The sequence below is a fragment of the Pseudorca crassidens genome, chromosome 16 (assembly GCF_039906515.1).
Source record: "Pseudorca crassidens isolate mPseCra1 chromosome 16, mPseCra1.hap1, whole genome shotgun sequence".
Classification (NCBI taxonomy): Eukaryota; Metazoa; Chordata; class Mammalia; order Artiodactyla; family Delphinidae; genus Pseudorca; species Pseudorca crassidens.
This window is the reverse complement of record NC_090311.1, coordinates 7,415,052-7,432,468: the sequence shown is the minus strand read 5'-3', so window position 1 is coordinate 7,432,468 and position 17,417 is coordinate 7,415,052. Positions and strand designations below refer to the sequence as shown.

General features: G+C 38.3%; 1 protein-coding gene across 4 annotated transcripts in view; it reads left to right on the top strand.

The window, feature by feature from the left end:
* ZRANB1 (zinc finger RANBP2-type containing 1) overlaps nucleotides 1-17,417 on the top strand; it is a 69,259-nt gene that overhangs the window by 15,447 nt on the left and 36,395 nt on the right. Inside the window, exons 2-3 of one of the 4 annotated variants that reach the window (XM_067709096.1) lie at nucleotides 5,746-5,920; nucleotides 7,233-8,083. The exons of 1 other annotated variant lie outside the window; for it this stretch is intronic. In XM_067709096.1, coding sequence (XP_067565197.1) covers nucleotides 5,880-5,920; nucleotides 7,233-8,083 — 892 coding nt within the window. In that variant the 5' untranslated portion in view covers nucleotides 5,746-5,879. Of the gene's footprint in view, nucleotides 1-5,745; nucleotides 5,921-7,232; nucleotides 8,084-17,417 lie in introns of those variants that run through there. 2 more of the 4 variants (XM_067709097.1, XM_067709098.1) reach the window with 2 other exon arrangements.

Below are 17,417 nucleotides of genomic sequence, written 5' to 3'. Positions count from 1 at the left end.
CTGTCTCTGCAATGAAAATCCAACTCACAAAATCCCCACCCTACTTTCCTGTTATTCATTACAGTAGGAATTGTGAAAAAAGTAATCTAATTGAATGACTTCATACTATTAATAAGTAACACTTGTAAATAATTTGCCTTTATAAAATAAGTGTTTTAATTCATCTAACTTTAGGGGATTAGATGTTAGGGAAAATGACAAAGAAATTTGAACAGGGTCGAGGCGTTGGGAACAAGATGTTTTTGGACAAGAGAGTAGCTCTGAATTGGTTTTGCCTTGGAATATTTCATTCGTTTGTGCCTGCTTTTCAAATCGTTTTCTCTCTTTCTTTTGTATTAGAACTCACTGATTATTTAAAAATTTCTACCCCTCCTTTCTCTGTCACATAGATAACATAGTGTTTGGTTAAAAAGGTGGCCTTTAGTTGGACTAGGTTTAGTAGTGACTGTTGGTTGGTTCCTGTGGATATTGTTAATTGGGACTAATTTGTTCAGTGTGAACAGAGAATAGATACGATGATAAATCAAATTCTGAATGAAGTAGTATGTTCACAGCTTTTGCGAAAGTTGTTTTATTGTGTTTTAAATGCTGGCTTTATATGCAGTCTTGGAGATAATCTCTCCATTTCCATGTACATTTAAGAAAGCTGTAGTCATCTTTCATCTACTTAAATTGCAGGTGTCGTGAGTACAAGGACAGTATTTTATCTACGTGGTTATATCTCTCCACGTTTCTGAGTGCGTAGTAGACCTTCAGTAACTTGTCATAGGTTGTTAACATTAAATTATTTTTGTTTGGGATTATAATTTGGGGTACGTGATTGACCTGTGATGTCTCTGAAACTGTGTAAAGAAATCATGCTAAGATGGGTTCTACAGTAGCTCAAGATGGATCTATCTATCTATGTATCTGTCTATGTATCTATCTGTTACTCCTCTTTCCTTTCTAGTTACTGTCTAGGAACTGGAGAGTACAGAGGAAGTTGATGAAATTACAGATAAAGCCCTAGTATATAAAGAGGTAAAATTCCTCCAGAAGTGACTAGAAGATAGATTTTTAAAAAGGAGCATTACTATTGTTTTGTGTAAGATTTGACACACTGTAAGTTAATTTTGTGTCTATATATCTTCTTCCATTCTGATCAGTGGATTACTAATTATCCAGCGGTTTAAAGAAAAACCATTAGCATTGTAGCTGTTATTAGTTTTCCTAATTAACACCATGTTGACTTATTGAAATGTAAACTTTGTATTTCTTGTTATATTTTAAGGACTTAGGTTTGGTGGAATGAAGTTAGATGTACTGGTTGTACTGGTAATTGACTTAGTTAATTAAGGCATAGTGCCAGTAAGGCCAAGGTCACCATGACAGGTGTTATTTAACTGTTATTATTTTAACTTATTTTAACCAGATTAATTTTGTCTAGTTTGTCCACACATTCCTTGGAAGGGGCCTTCTTAGCAAATCTCATTAGATGCAGATGACATAGATAACAGTGATCTCTGTATGGGAGGAAGGTCAGCATATTTTTGGGTCTCACTGATTCTTAATCATGTATACATAATTTCACAAAGATTTAGGACTTTTAATGATCACAAAGGTTTGTGCACTTGTGCTCTTAACACCACAGGACTTGAATAGTTAACCAGCTCATGCATGCCTTGCCTTGGTACCTAGGTGTTAGAGGCAGACACTTTGTACTGAGGTCTTACCACAGGAGTGGATCCCATCCTCTAGAATTTCTCCTTTTTCTTGAAATTGCTCAAAAGCTCCACTCCTTTCTTTGTTCAGGTCACTCAAAATGGTCTCTTCTCTGGATTTTACTGAACATAGGGCTGGTCCACATTCCATGCCACTAGAATCCCTGAGCCAAAGTATGTATGTATGTATGTATGTATGTGTGTATTTATTTATTTATGGCTGTTGGGTCTTTGTGCTGCACACGAACTTTCTCTTGTTGTGGCGAGTTGGGGATACTCTTCATTGCGGTGTGCAGGCTTCTCATTGCGGTGGCTTCTCTTGTTGTGGAGCACAGGCTGTAGGCGCACGGCCTGTAGGCGCGCGGCCTTCAGTCGTTGTGGTGTGTTGGGCTCAGTAGTTGTGGCTCGCGGGCTCTAGCGCGCAGGCTCAGTAGTTGTGGCGCATGGGCTTAGTTGCTCCGCGGCACGTGGAATCTTCCCGGACCAGGGCTCGAACCTGTTTTCCCCTGCATTGGCAGGCTGATTCTCAACCACTGTGCCACCAGGGAAATCCCTGAGCCATAGTTTTTGAAAGCTTGGCTACCTCACTGAAAATTGAGGGGAGGAAATGATATGGGGAAGACACACAAGTCAGTGTTCCAGAAACTAGCCCCAAGAAGACATACAGTAGGTGCCAAATGTCGATAGAAGTGTGGTTGCGTGGAGTGTACTTGAAATGATTTGAAAAAACTTTACGAGAGAGATGAGATTAGAACTGAACCTTAAAGGATGGGTAGGATTCGCCAGAACTTGAGTGTGTGTCTGTTGTGCTTGTTTTTCTAAGGTAGTGCCTTCATGTGTGTATTGTGGAGGGATGGTGGTACCTGAATGAGTCTGGGGTGTGTGTGGTGTGTTTGTATGCTGGTAAGGAGTTGAGAGTTTATACTGTTACAGAAGAGCTTCAGAAAGAGGGACTTGTTATTAGGAGGATTATTTTGGTAGCGGTGAGCTGTATGGATTTAGAGAGGGAAGGCGCTTAGGAGGCTATTATAGTAGTTCTGACCTGAACTGCAAAAGGGTTGATGGCAGCTGAAATGGAAAGAAAAGGACTGTTTGGACAGAAACCACTAGAAAGAATCTGTGGGGAGAAGGCAGAATTCAAGATAAGTCTGAGTTTCTATGCTGGGTGCAGTAGTATTAGTGGTGTCCTTAACGGAAACTGGAGAGAGAAATCAGGCTAGGGGTTTGTTGTGAGAGGAAGATAAGAGGATTTTAATATAGGATGTGACAAGATATTGGAGCCCGGAAATGAGGTGAGATTTGTAGATGGAGGGTTCACCAGTGCTTCTAGTTTTAGCTCTTTTTTAAAAAAATAAATTTATTTATTTTATTTATTTATTTTTGGCTGCATTGGGTCTTTGTTGCTGCACGTGGGCCTTCTCTAGTTGTGGCCAGCGGGGGCTACTCTTCGTCGCAGTGCGCAGGCTTCTCATTGCGGTGGCTTCTCTACTTGCGGAGCACGGGCTCTAGGCGTGTGGGCTTCAGTAGTTGTGGCACGTGGGCTCAGTAGTTATGGCTCACGGGCTCTAGAGCACAGGCTCAGAAGTTGTTGCGCATGGGCTTAGTTGCTCCGTAGCATGTGGGATCTTCCCGGACCAGGGCTCGAACCCATGTCCCCTGCATTGGCAGGCGGATTCTTAACCACTGCGCCACCAGGAAAGCCCCGCTTCTAGTTTTAGCTTTTCATCTTTAGTCCCCTAAAATGCTTTCTGAGCATTTTTAAATCGTCACAGATTTATGCTAATTAATATTTATATCAACAATTTATATTAATAAATTAATATTTATATTACTAAATATATACTTAATATTAATAAAGCTAATATAAAACCAAAAGACTGTCAGTCCTTCCTTTGGATAACTGCTCATCATTTGACACTGACAACTGAACTTCTCTCAGTTTGTTTCTCAAGGAGTCTGTGCTTGGTGAGGATCATTTCACTTCTCTAGTTCTCTCTCATAGGGTTTTAGTAGGTGGTTGGGGGAATTTGTAGTGTAGCTACAATTTTGAGTAATTGACTTCAAAATAGGTATATTTATTCTACATTGTTTAGTAATGCTTCACAAATATGGTCTAATTAATTCACTACTAAGCATGACAGTATAAAAAATGTTCAGTTATGAGCCCCTCCCTTTCCCTAGCCATTAACCCATACATCATAATGCTCATGCTTTTATTATTGTTTGAACTGGGAAGTATATAATCAAAAGCAGTTATGAATTTAATACTAGAAAATGGTTGCTATACTTGGAGACATTATTCAGTCTGTCTACAGGTAGAGGTTGATGTATAAATAGATTCATGGACTCTTTGGTCCACAAGATGGGAACTGCTGATACTGCATTTGAACCAAGGAATATTTGTTTTAAGAGTAGCACTTGTGTCTAGATCTGCTTAAAGAAAATCCATATTATACAGATTTTATTGTTGCTTTGTGTACCGATTAATTGAAGTATGATTCACTGGCTAGAATTTGGAAATCTGTATTTTATGCAGAAGTAGACTTGTAAATTAAATTTACTTGGGTATATGAATATATGTTAACTTGAAAGATATTTAGTAATTGTTTTATTTCAATGCACAGTATTAACTCTCAGAGCTGTTTGCTATTAAAAATTATTTCATGTTCTTTTTGACATCTGGTAGAAAAAGTGTACTCAGTGTTAATTTCACCTCAATAATGCAAAATCACATAGTTGAACTGATGTTACCTTTACTCTTCCATTCCATTTACTGTTACCACAGGTACAGATGACTCTCTCAGATAATCCTCTCCAATGAATTTTAGCTTTTGGTTATGAAAAAACAATAATCCTAAGACAACGTCTTAATTCCCTATAGAGTTGGTACCATGTACATCGTTATCTAATATAATGCACTTATCTTAAAACTCTTTTTTAATTTTTTGGCCACACCACGCAGCATGTGTGATCTTAGTTCCCCCACCAGGGATCGAACCCGTGCCCCCTGCATTGGAAGCGCATGATCTTAACCAGTGGACCACCAGGGAAGTCCCAAAACTCTTGAGCTTGGTTTCGGTATTGCTTAGTTACCTGAATTTTTGGGAGGGGTAGCCTATTTACCAGGCATATATGACAATGATTCTTTATTTTTTGTTTGTTTTTTGTCAGACATGGGCATTTAAGTATGTTATGCTGGCACACTAATTCCATGAAGATTAGTTAATGTAACGCCACAAACTATTTAGTTGAGCCTACATCAAAGTAAGACTTAACAAAGCAAGCATGAATTTTTGAATGTGAATATTTTAAATGAAATACTGAAATTACTTATAGCCTTGGATATGTTCATTATGTCATTTGTTTTTGTCATAAGTTTCAGCTTGCTCATTTTAGTTTACAATAGCATGAGCAAGTTATTTATATTTAATTCCTGAGAAACCAAAGGAAGAAACTGCCTAATGAATATGAAAGTTGCCATTAAATCTCAATTGTCCATTTTATGGATGCTTTTATGATTATAGTCTTTGCCCTTCAACACACTTTCAGATTGCTGTCAAATGGTGTTTAATCAGTATGTACAAACTAAAGTGAAAAATCTAAGCAGATAAATTACCTGGGTTAGAGGAAAATAAAGTTGCTGAAGGAGAAAAAGACTTCAGAGTTAAATATAAGCTATATATTTTTGCTTTTTCTGTTTACTTGGTTTATGCCCCCTTTCCCCCTTCAATAATAACAAGTAATTCAGTAGGAATTAATTTATTAGGACTACCAATTTAAGATTAATGATAATAATAGTTCACACACACATATGTTTAAGGTTTTAGGGGAAAATATCTTTCCTATGTCTGATTTGACTCACCAGCCCAATCAGCTGATTTTATTGCTGTGTTAAATTAAAATTCTGAATATAGTAGTCCATTATTAAAATAAATGAGTAGGATTAAAATAGAGAATTTATTAAAATAAAGCCTTTAAAAAAAATAAATACTTTTGGATAAAGTAACAGGCTTCAAGTGAAATTCAGTTTTGGTCTCCTTTACAGGAATAGCTATTCACAGTCATACAGAACCACTTATCACGTTTTGCAGTATCTCCTGAGGAAGTCAGAATCTGAGCCACCATGACGACTGAATCTTGTCTTTGGTCTGATTTATAAGCTGTACTTTTATTCTGACCATGTGCAAGGTGGAGGCTATAGCATGGAAACTAAAATCTTAGTAAGTGTGATTTTTATTTTAGCTATTAAATAGTAGCCTCTCTTAACAGTGAATTTGTCCTCTTAACAAAGTTTACACTATAAAAGGGGTGAGGACTTGGCAAGCAGGGACATAATACTACACTTATAAAGTGAAAGATTTTGCTTTCCAGGTTCAGGAAAAATCCCTGAGAATGAGAAGGAGAAGCTTCTATTACTCTGCCTAGAATTTCTTTCACTTTTCTGGTTACAAATAGGTGGCAGGATGATACTAATTTAGTTGAGAAGGGATTTAAGAAAATGGAGAGGCTGGCTTTAGTGGCCAGTGTCTAAATTCAAGCTATTTAAAAAAATTATTATTACATTTGCTGTGTAAGTTGCTTCATTTATAAATGATTGCCATTAAATTATAGTCTTCATTGTATTGCAGTGTTAGGAAGCCCAGTGTAGAATCCTAGGAGCCTTTTAAATAGTTAATATGTTTTTAATATGAATTGAATTTTGAGTATATTTTAAATATTGAATATTTTGAGTATAAATATTCAAAATTATATTGGAGCGATTATGCTAGTTGTTATGTCAGAGATGTTTCATCAGTTGATTGTCCCAAGTATAGGTGATGTGCAGTTTTTATGTTCTGCACTCTAGACAGAACAAGATTTTGAGGATATAGGCTATCAAGGAACTTTATCTCTGTTTCACAGTGTTACTTTGTTAATTGTAAGGATTACTACTTAACATCTTTCTTTCCTACCTGTGCTTATTAAGAGCAGTGGATAATTAGCACGTTTAGGCTGCTTTTCTCCCTTAGCAAGAATGATAGAATTGACTGATTTTCTGAATTCTTTAGTGAATCAAACATTGTGGTACTATACCTAGATAGCATAATAATCTATGTTGCTCATAATTTGAGAATGGTTATGTGTTTAAGATACTTGGTTTGTGTTCTGTCCCTTCCCTTTGAATCTTTTAACTATTGGTTGTTTTTCTAAATTGATGGTGATGACCTGGCTGAGATTAAACATCTCTGTTAGAGGATTCCTGATTTAACCTCATTCCCTCTTAGAATAAACCTCCCTTTATCTTATGCCTTTTCTCTTGCATTCCAAAGTACAGTTTCATTAAATCCCCAGGTCTAAGATTTTTCTTTGGGAACTTATGTCCAGTATCTCTCTGGAAATTTTAAGAAAAGGTAGTTGAGTGTGAAATGTTACATGCATCTTTTGAGAAATTGAGGTTTTATAAGTTGAAGCGTACTTTTATATTTTGGGCATGTTTTCAGGGATGGGATTATGTAGTTATTGTTTTAATAACCATGTCCTAATTATTTATAGCTTCCTGCCTGACATAACTCACTTCAAGAAGTGCACAATGTCAGAACGTGGAATTAAGTGGGCTTGTGAATACTGTACGTATGAAAACTGGCCATCTGCAATCAAGTGTACTATGTGTCGTGCCCAGAGACCTAGTGGAACAATAATTACAGAAGATCCATTTAAAAGTGGTTCAAGTGATGTTGGTAGAGATTGGGATCCTTCCGGCACTGAAGGAGGAAGTAGTCCTTTGATATGTCCAGACTCCAGTGCAAGACCAAGGGTTAAGTCTTCGTACAGCATGGAAAATGCGAATAAATGGTCATGCCACATGTGCACATATTTGAACTGGCCAAGAGCAATCAGATGCACTCAGTGTTTATCCCAGCGTAGGACCAGGAGTCCCACAGAATCTCCTCAATCCTCAGGATCTGGCTCAAGACCAGTTGCTTTTTCTGTTGACCCTTGCGAGGAATACAATGATAGAAATAAACTGAACACAAGGACCCAGCATTGGACTTGTTCTATTTGCACATATGAAAACTGGGCCAAAACTAAAAAATGTGTTGTTTGCGATCATCCCAGACCTAATAATATTGAAGCAATCGAGTTGGCAGAGACGGAAGAGGCTTCTTCAATAATAAATGAGCAAGACAGAGCTCGATGGAGAGGAAGCTGTAGCAGTGGCAACAGCCAAAGAAGATCACCACCGACTACGAAACGGGACTCTGAGATGAAAATGGATTTTCAGAGGATTGAGTTGGCTGGTGCTGTTGGCAGCAAGGAGGAACTTGAAGTGGACTTCAAAAAACTAAAGCAAATTAAAAACAGGATGAAAAAGACTGATTGGCTATTCCTCAATGCTTGTGTGGGTAAGTTTCTTCATTTTTTGAATGGGATGGGAAAAGATATTAAAAATGACATGAAAGATATAAGGAAGGTCAGTATTATTTAGTATTTATTTCATTCAGCGTGATAGCTATAATCCCAGTATGCATGCATAAGAATCTCTGTATTTGTGATCTTGTCATAACGTTGTCTTAAATTGCCTCCCATTTCATTGTGCATGTGTCTTTCCATCATTAGAAAAACTTTTAAGTTATAGCAAAGATTTTTACATATCAGTAGTAAACCGTATACCTGGAGTTTAAAACTGCTACTCTATTTATTGTAACAAGATGTGACTGAGGAACACCAGCTGCTGCTTCAGAGTGTTTGTAAACAGTGTGAGCGTCTTGTGATGATAGAAGCTTTAGTCAGATGTTAAAAATATCACAAAAATGTGTGACTCCAAGAAGTTGAACAAACATAATATTGACCTTGAAAATACTGATGTTAATTTAACATGAATGTCATGTAGTGAATATTTGCAAACTTTATGGAACTGATTTCACGTGGCCAGCTGATTCCATAGTTCAAATTATGATTTGTGTGTTCTGTGTTTTAGTGCTTTCCTAAGGAAATTCTGGATATTGGTCTCAGTCTCTGGCTCAGAGCTGTTCAGGGACAGAGACGTGTTGAGAGAGTAAGGTTTCCTCCAGTTATTGACCTTGTGAGTTAGTTATTCGTGATGTACTTCATAGAAGCAGTTGCTTGACTCCTCTGTATTTTTTTCCCTCCCCCTCTCTTTTTTTTTGAATAGGTTAGCTATTTGAATTATGTGATTTAAATTATTTGGATGGGGTGCTTACTTTGACATTAAGTTTTGTAAAGAAAATTTTGAGTAACTACTAAAGTTAAATCTGTGTGGAACAATAATAGCTAAGCCTTCAACATGGCTTAGCTGTGTATATATATTTTTTCAGTACTAATTTCTTTTGTTTATCACCCTGAATATAGCCCCAAGAATATGGAATACATGACTATATGAACCTGCAAGTCCTAAGAATAGATTTCAAGAAATCTCAGTTTTTTAATTTTAGTTTTGTCCTGGCCAAAAAAAAAAAAAAGTCCCAGCTGATGAGCCCTTCTGAACACCAGACACAGCAGGCACTTAGTAACTGTTAGCTCCAGTGTTCTCCTGTCCTGAGGACGAGGGATGAAAGCACACTGAGCTGTCTTCAGCCATCTGTGCTGTTCCATTACATCGCATTGATTTTTTTCTCTCCCCAAATTGAGGTACCACAGATGGTGTGAATGTCTTTTTTTTTTTTAAACCAGGAGCTACAAAAGGGTTTTATTTATTATGAATTTTAAAAAATTGAGGTCAAATTCACATAACATAAAATTCATCATTTTGAAAATGAACAATTCAGTGGCATTTAGTGTATCCACGGTGTTGTACAACCACCACCTCTGTCTAGTTCTGAAACATTTTCATCACCCCAAAGGAAACTCTATACCCATTTAAACAGTTACTCCACATTTTCTCCTCCCCCAAGTCCCTGGTAATCACCAGTCTGCTTTCTGTTTCAGTGGATATACCTATTCTGAATGTTCCATATAAATGAAATCTTACATTATGTGATCTTTTGTATCTAGGTGTGATTGTCCTTTAATTACCTGTATGCCTTTTGGAACACCCTTAAAATTATTTTTGCAGGCAGTAGCGTACTACGTACATGCTAACTACAAGGTGGTGTTATAGTACATGTAAATTTATAGATGGTAATGAACTACACTGCAGTGATTTTTAACCTCTTTTGGGGTCACTGTTTCTTCAAGTTAGTGTATCGTATGTTAAGAACTCCTGCTTTGAATTATTTTCTCCCCTTGACACACACATTAGACCAATCAATATATCTTTGTCTTTATGGCTATTATTTCTTGTCTTTGTGACTATTGTGTCTTCTTGGTGCTGCCTTTATTTCTTTACCTATATCTACTTCTTTTGGATAACCATCCTTGTACCTCTTTGCATTCTTACAGCTGAACAAAAACTTCTCCCAGTAGGACCGATATTAAATTTGGTCTTATTTCATTTATAAAACAGTTTCTTTGTCATTAAATCCGCATTCCCACATACTCCAGAGTTTCTAGGTTCTTAGGGCCAAGGATTGATTGTAATTGGTTCTTGGTAATGTGGATTCTGTCTTTCCTATCAGCAAATATTTTTGACTATTCACTGCATAATATGGTTCTCAACTGTTGTAGAAAGATTATGGCTCTGTCTTTATTGGGTAGTCATATCCTGATTTGTAAATATCCTTGAAATATGTTAAAAACTTTTAGTTGTTTACATTGTATTGGGTTAACAGAAGTCCACAAGTATTGAAAATTAATCTTTTTTTTTTTTTGTATTTTTGGCCACACTGTGCGGCGTGTGGGATCTTAGTTCCCCGATCAGGGATCGAACCCACGCCCCCTGCAGTGGAAGGTGGAGTCTTAACCACTGGACCACTGGGGAAGTCTCCGAAAAGTATTCTTTACTTCTCCCTTTCTACCTGTCTTTTGCTCTCCAGATTTCATTAGATATGGTATATTATGGTTTATCGATGTTAGGCATTTAAGAAAACTATCTTAGTGTTTGCTTTGGCAGCACATATACTTAAAAAATCATCTCCAAAGTACATACACTAAGTATAAAGTGTATAATGTGCATAAAATTTATACTAAGTATAAAATGTGAGACTTTCCCATTTGAAATTGAAATAAAAAAAATCAACCTCAGCCTTGTACCTGGTAAAATGGGAATGAGGAAGATTCAGTATTGAGAAGGGTAAAGCTAAAGCTTCCACAGTATTAAGTAAGTATCTTTTACATGACTGTTGGGTATAAATTTCACATAGGTCACATTATCTTACGTGATGAGAGGAAGTTGGGGACGTCCAACGTCCAACGTTTTACTGGTGCCAAAACCTGACACCAGTAAAAATGGAATCTGGGAGTGGGAGTGAAATGGTAACGGCAGAGGTGTGAATTTAAATGTGCTGTTGTCTCTGGAGTGTCAGCAATGTGGTGCCAGGTTATTTTCTGGGAGGTCATGTCAGTGCTAATCATGGTCTAACTTTCCCACTGGACAGATGATAATGTCTCTAGAGATAAAGCAGCACTACCTAACATACCGTTTTAGTTCTGCTGTTGTATTGAATCAGTTGCCCTTTAGAAGAACATTTAAATTTGTGATCCCAAGTTGATCCCTTGAAAAGTTACAGGGTCAGATAAGAATCTCAAATTAAATCTGTATAATAACTTTTGTATGCCTGAGCCCTGGACTCTCATATCCAGCGGCCGCCTATACAACATCTTCTCTTGAGTATGTAATATTTCAAACTCAGTGAGGCTAAAAAACTGAACTGGTCTCTCAAATCTGTTGTCTCACTCCCCCCATCTCAGTTGATGGCAAGTTCATCGTTTTATTTGCTGCGTCCAGAGCCTTGGTCATCCTTGGTTTTCTTCTTTTTCTCTTATACTCCATTCTCACTGGCTTTGTCTTCAAAATATACCCAGAATCTGGCCACCCCTCAGTACACTGGTCCAAGCCATGATCCCCTCTATGTCCGTGTCGTCCTTTACAAACTGTTCTCTGAATAGGAGCTACTCTTCTAAAACTTTGCTTAGAACCCTCCAGTGATTCTCGCTGTGTTGCTCAGAGTAAAAGCCAATTTTATAGGCTCTCTCTGCTTTCTATCCCACACCTACTTTCCCCACTTTTATACAAACGCACGTTTCCCTCTAACCTTATCTGTTACTCTCAACCTCGCTCATTCACTCCTGCCCTCTAGCCACCTTTCTTGTCTGCAAATAAGCCTCAAGCTTTGTACTTGCTCTTTCTTCTGCCCGGATTGCTTTCTCTAGATTGCAGGATTAGCTAATTTACTTCTTTCAGGTGTTTTCTCACATGTCACCTTCTCTGTGAGGCCTCAAATTTCAGCCCTGTCCTGTCCTCTCTTCCCCCAACTTTAATTTTCTTCACAACACTTGTTACCTCCTAATACACTTATTAGAAGTCACCTTATTTGTCTCTCTCTTGCTTAAAACTTAAGCTTTCTGAAGGCCAGGGATTTTGTCTGTTTTGTTCACAGCTGTTTGCTAGTACCTAAAACATTGCCTTATATATAGCAGGCATTGAAATTTTTGTTAATGAGTGAATAAACATTTGTGGAAACTGGAATTTGGACAAATAGACAAATAGACCTTCCAAAGACAAATAAACCTTTTTGCTTTTCTCCTAAATTTCTTAATTCTTTGCCTTCTTCCCAGCTTTCTGTACTTTTCACCTTACAGACTACCTGGAGCTCCACCCACTGGGAGCCAACTTGGCTTCTTCCTGTCAGGTGAAGACAGAGCAAGTAGGTCCCATAGGGTTTTATTGGAAAGAGTAGAGAGGCCTCAGTTTATCACTAGGCAGTCTGTGGATATGAAGAGTCTAAAGTCAGATTTCTTTATATTTAATTTCTCCGTCTTCCTGATGAATATTTGATAACTTGATGAATATATAAGGAAAAAAATCGTAGTGTTTTCTATACCTAGAGTCCTAAATCAAAGTTTTTACTTGAAAAGTTTTTATTCAATTGTCATTGGACGTGTTGCTTCCTGTTTGGCATTTCGCCTTAAATAGCTGCATCTTTCTTCCATTTAGCTTGTCTAGTGATCCTGCTAACAAAGATGGGAAGGGTTTGAGATTGGGGGGCAGCGGGCGGGAGTGCTGTTGAAGGCGTAGGGGGAAAAGAATCATGCTCATATAACAACTACACGTTGAAACTGGAATTTTTATGCTGAAATGTTCAGTTTGCCCCATGGCAATGGCATTATAGAGAACATATGAATTAGTAACATCTCCACTGCTCCCAAGCTTTGGGGGGCCCGCAGTATGTACTGGTATACCCTGTTGAGAATCACTGACTTACGAGCTTAACCAGAATCTCATTATCAAGGAGCATGTTGAAATGAAGTCATGAGGATTGTAGTCTTATTACTGAGCAAGATTTTGATGGTCTAAAAATATATATGATTCTTAAAACGTAGGCAGTACATTAGAATTAACTTTTTCTTGCATGTGGTCTACAAAAATATTGTTATATTTGATCTAATGTTTCCCCCCTTCTCATAACTGTTGAAAATTAATATTTGTGGCAGTTGTTTATTGATGCCAATTGTATTTTGGCCCCCTTACTGGAAAGCTGTATACAGTGTGATGTATAGGTGTCCACTCCAGAGTGTCAGATATAACTGTAGAAATATCTAAAACTTGCATGGTGTTAAACATGTCAGAATGTATTGATATTTGTTTATTTGGTTTCATTAACACTTTTTTCATTTTAACCAAAATTAGCAATGTATAGGCTTATTACATTTTAAAATGTTCTTTTCAATTTACTTTGGTATCGGTATTAAAAATCATGTATATGGGGCTTCCCTGGTGGCACAGTGGTTGAGAGTCCGCCTGCCGATGCAGGCGACACAGGTTTGTGCCCCGGTCCGGGAAGATCCCACATGCCGCGGAGCAGCTGGGCCTGTGAGCCATGGCCGCTGAGCCTGCGCGTCCGGAGCCTGTGCTCCGCAACGGGAGAGGCCACAACAGTGAGAGGCCCGCGTACCGCAAAAAAAAAAAAAAAGATCATGTATATGGATGGTTTTTCTCAAGGAAGTAAATTTTTAAGGTTGTATTAGTGTTAATTTTCTTCCTCTGGTGAAAAGGGTTCCCAGGCCCAGTTCCAGCATGTGTGTGTATGTGTCTGTGCGTGTCTGTGTCTGTGCGTGTCTGTGTCTGTGCGTGTCTGTGTGGTGGGGAGCTTCCTCATACCAACAGGCAATTCTCAGACACCAGCAGGGTGTCCGAGAATTCAGCTCAATTCTGACACTGTCTACCCAGAGGGAGAATCAGATTCCACATGTGAAGGGCTTAGCCCCACAAGACCTCCTTCCACTTCAGATGCCAGATGCCAGTCACAAGCCCAGGTTGTTAACCTGTACTTGTGACCAATTGGCTCTAAATCAGAGGTTCCCACGACCCCCTGCCTTGGGTTTGATTAGTTTGCTGGAACGCCCCACGAAACTCAGAGAAACAGTTTACTTACTAGGTTACTGGTTTATTATAAAAGGCTATGATAAAGGATACAGATGAACATCTAGATGGAAGAGATGTATAGAGGGCAAGGTTTGGAGAAAGGGCATGGAGCTTCCATGATGCTCTTTCCAAGTGTGCCACTCTCCTCAAATCTCTGTGTGTTCACCAGCCTGAAAGCTCTCCAGACCCTGTCCTTTTGGGGTTTTATGGAGGCCTCATTACATAGGCATTGTTGATTAAATCATTGGTCACTGGCGATCTCTGGCCTCTCTCCCCTCTCTGGAGGTCAGGGTGGCATAGTGGGTGGGACTGAAAGTCCCAACCCTCTAATCCCCTGGCAACCAGCTCCCACCCTGGGGGTGGGATCCAAAAGTCACCTTCCATGAAGTGTTTTCAGGAGCTGAGGACCAGAAACCAGATACTATCCCATTACTTTTATCACTCAGGAAATTCTAAGGGTTTTGGGAAGCTGTGAGCCAGGAATTGTGGATGAAGATCAAACATATATATTTGGTCATCTGAATGACAGTTTTTCCTATAAATCACAATATTGCATCTAGAAAAATCTGTTGCAGTGTGTAATCTTCTACGATGACTTTTTAAATTCCTAGTTTTGAGATATAGTGTCTGGTCAAATGAAAGGAGTGTTGTGCACTAACCCAAACAGAATCAAATTAACTTCAATGGAAGAAAAAGTCGTAGATTAGTTTTTGAGAGATAGTAGTACTGTGTACTGGAATGATAATAAGTTGATTTATACCAAGAAAACTACCACATCAAAACAAAATAGAAAAGGAAATTCTTGACATAAGACACAATGGTGATTTTATACATTTATTCAGATATCTTTGTGGCTGACTTTTTAACTCTAAAGGTAACTCAGGGCATATAAGTTATTGTAAAGAAAAAATTAGAAGAAACTTGTTTTCTAGTTCAGTAAGTACTCCTTTAGCCTTAAAAATTATTAATTTGCTCCACAGAGGTATTTTATTGATGACTTGTCAAAAAACACAAAACATTAGGTATCTTGAAAAATACAATATTAATGATGAGGTAGTGTCCAAATTTGTATGTTTTACTTGCCCAGTACTTGACTTCGTTGTAGGCGCTTTTCCCCACCCCCTTTGGGTTTTCTCTGATTTACATGGCTGATTTAAGTAGTGTGACAGGTAGAATATTGCACTCTGGCCCCCCAAAATGTCTAAATCCTAATCCCCAGAACCTATGAATTTGTTACTTTACTTGGCAAAAGGGATTTTGCAGATGTAATTAAGGGCCTTGAAATGGAGAGATTATCCCAGATTATCCGGGTGGGCCCAGTGTAATATGGGTCCTTAATCAGCAAAGGAGAGAGATGGGAGAATGAGATGTGACGGTGGAAAAGCAGAGGTTTTAGTGATGCGGGGGGCCTTAACTAAGGAATGTGGGCAACCTCTAGAAGCTGGAAAAGGCAAAACTACCTTAGAGCCTCCCTGTGGAGTGCACCTTGATTTTAGCCCAGTGAGACCCATGTGGAACTTCTGACCTCTCCCAAATTTTAAGATAAAAAATTTGTATTGCTTTAAGTCACTAAATTTGTAGCAATTTGTTTGAAGCAGCAATAGGAAATTAATACAAATAACATTTAAAAAATTACAAATAGCATCTTAATTTGACAATTTCAGAAAATTTTAACTTAACCTTCACTGGTTCTATGACAAAACGAGTCGTTGTTTTGTTATTTTATACAATGGGAGAAGCTGAGGCACAGAGAGGCTTACTGACTCAGTGTGATGTAGCCATGTTGTTATCCTTTTCTAGACAAAGGTGGTATATAGGTGTGTTTGTAAGTAAAAACTCACTTCTTTGTGTCTCTAGCCTTACACTACATTCATAGCAGTAATGGGCACCAAATGTATGTATGTGTATCGGGGGGAAGGTGGGGGCAGATTCCCAAACCAAGCTATTCTCAGATTCTCCAGACACCAGCAGGGCATTTTACAATTTAACTCAATTCTGACTCTACCTGGAAGTAGCATCAGATCCCGCAGGTTAAGGGCTCAGTCCCACAGTACTGCCTCCCTTCCTCCCTACCCCCTTCACGTGCCAGTTGCTAGTCCAGGTTGTCAGCTGTGTTTCTGATTGTAGGCTATAAATCGTAGGTTCCCACGGTCACCTCCTTGGGTTCAAATAATTTGGTGGAACAGCTTTCAGACCTGGGAAAACATTTTACTTACTAGATTACTGGTTTATTATAAAAGGATGTGACCCAGGAACAGCCAGGTGGAAGAGGTGCATAGGGCAAGCTTTCCGTGTCCTCTCTTGGCCACTACTCTTGCAGCACCTCCACATGTTCACCAACCTGGAAGCTCTCCAAACCCCATATCGGGGATTTTTATGGGAGCAAGATGGATTAAATCATTGGACATTGGTGATTGTTTGAACCTCAAGCCCCTCTCCCCTCCCAGGAGGTGAGGGTGGTGTGGGGCTGAAAGATACAACCTTCTCATCACTGGGTTTGTTCCCCTGGTAACCAGCCTCCATCCTTAGAGGCCTTCTAGAAGTTAACCTCATTAACATAAACTCAGAGGTGCTTGAAGGGGGTTTGCTATATGAGCAACAAAAGACTCCTATTTATTTCATCTTTATCATTCTGGAGCTATTTAGGGACTGAGAACAAAACTAAATATTACAACAAAAGACACCCTTATGGCTCTTACATAGGAAATTGCAAGGGTTTTAGGAGGTATGTGCCAGAAACAGTAGATGAAGACCATATATTTCTTATTCACAGTGGTTTTTCTTGCTTGATATGGTTGAAAGGAATACTGTTACTGGAACTTTTGAATGATGTTTGATGCCTATGAATATTAATGTTTTCAGTCCTTTTTTCCAAGTCAACTAAATAAGTATGCCTATGTGAAGTTGATTGCTGTGTCCCAAGGTAATCTATCACTTGCAAATATTTCTCATCATTCCATAGCTAAGCCACATTATTTGGGCTTGATTTTTAGTATGGCATTTCTCTAGTATTTGTTCTGTTTGCTTTACTTGTGTTTGCTTATACTTGGTATACCTTAGCTGTTTGGACAATATTTTCCATCTTCAGAATTTTTCCTGCCCTGTAGAATTGCTTCATTTTAAGTTATGGTTGTATGCTGGGCCATTTTGTTTGATTATGAATTTGATTTTATATTGATACCAGACTGTCCTACTAAAAGATACTCCTATTTAGTGTCCCTTTTCCCTTCATATATTGTTTTACATATGAATGAATG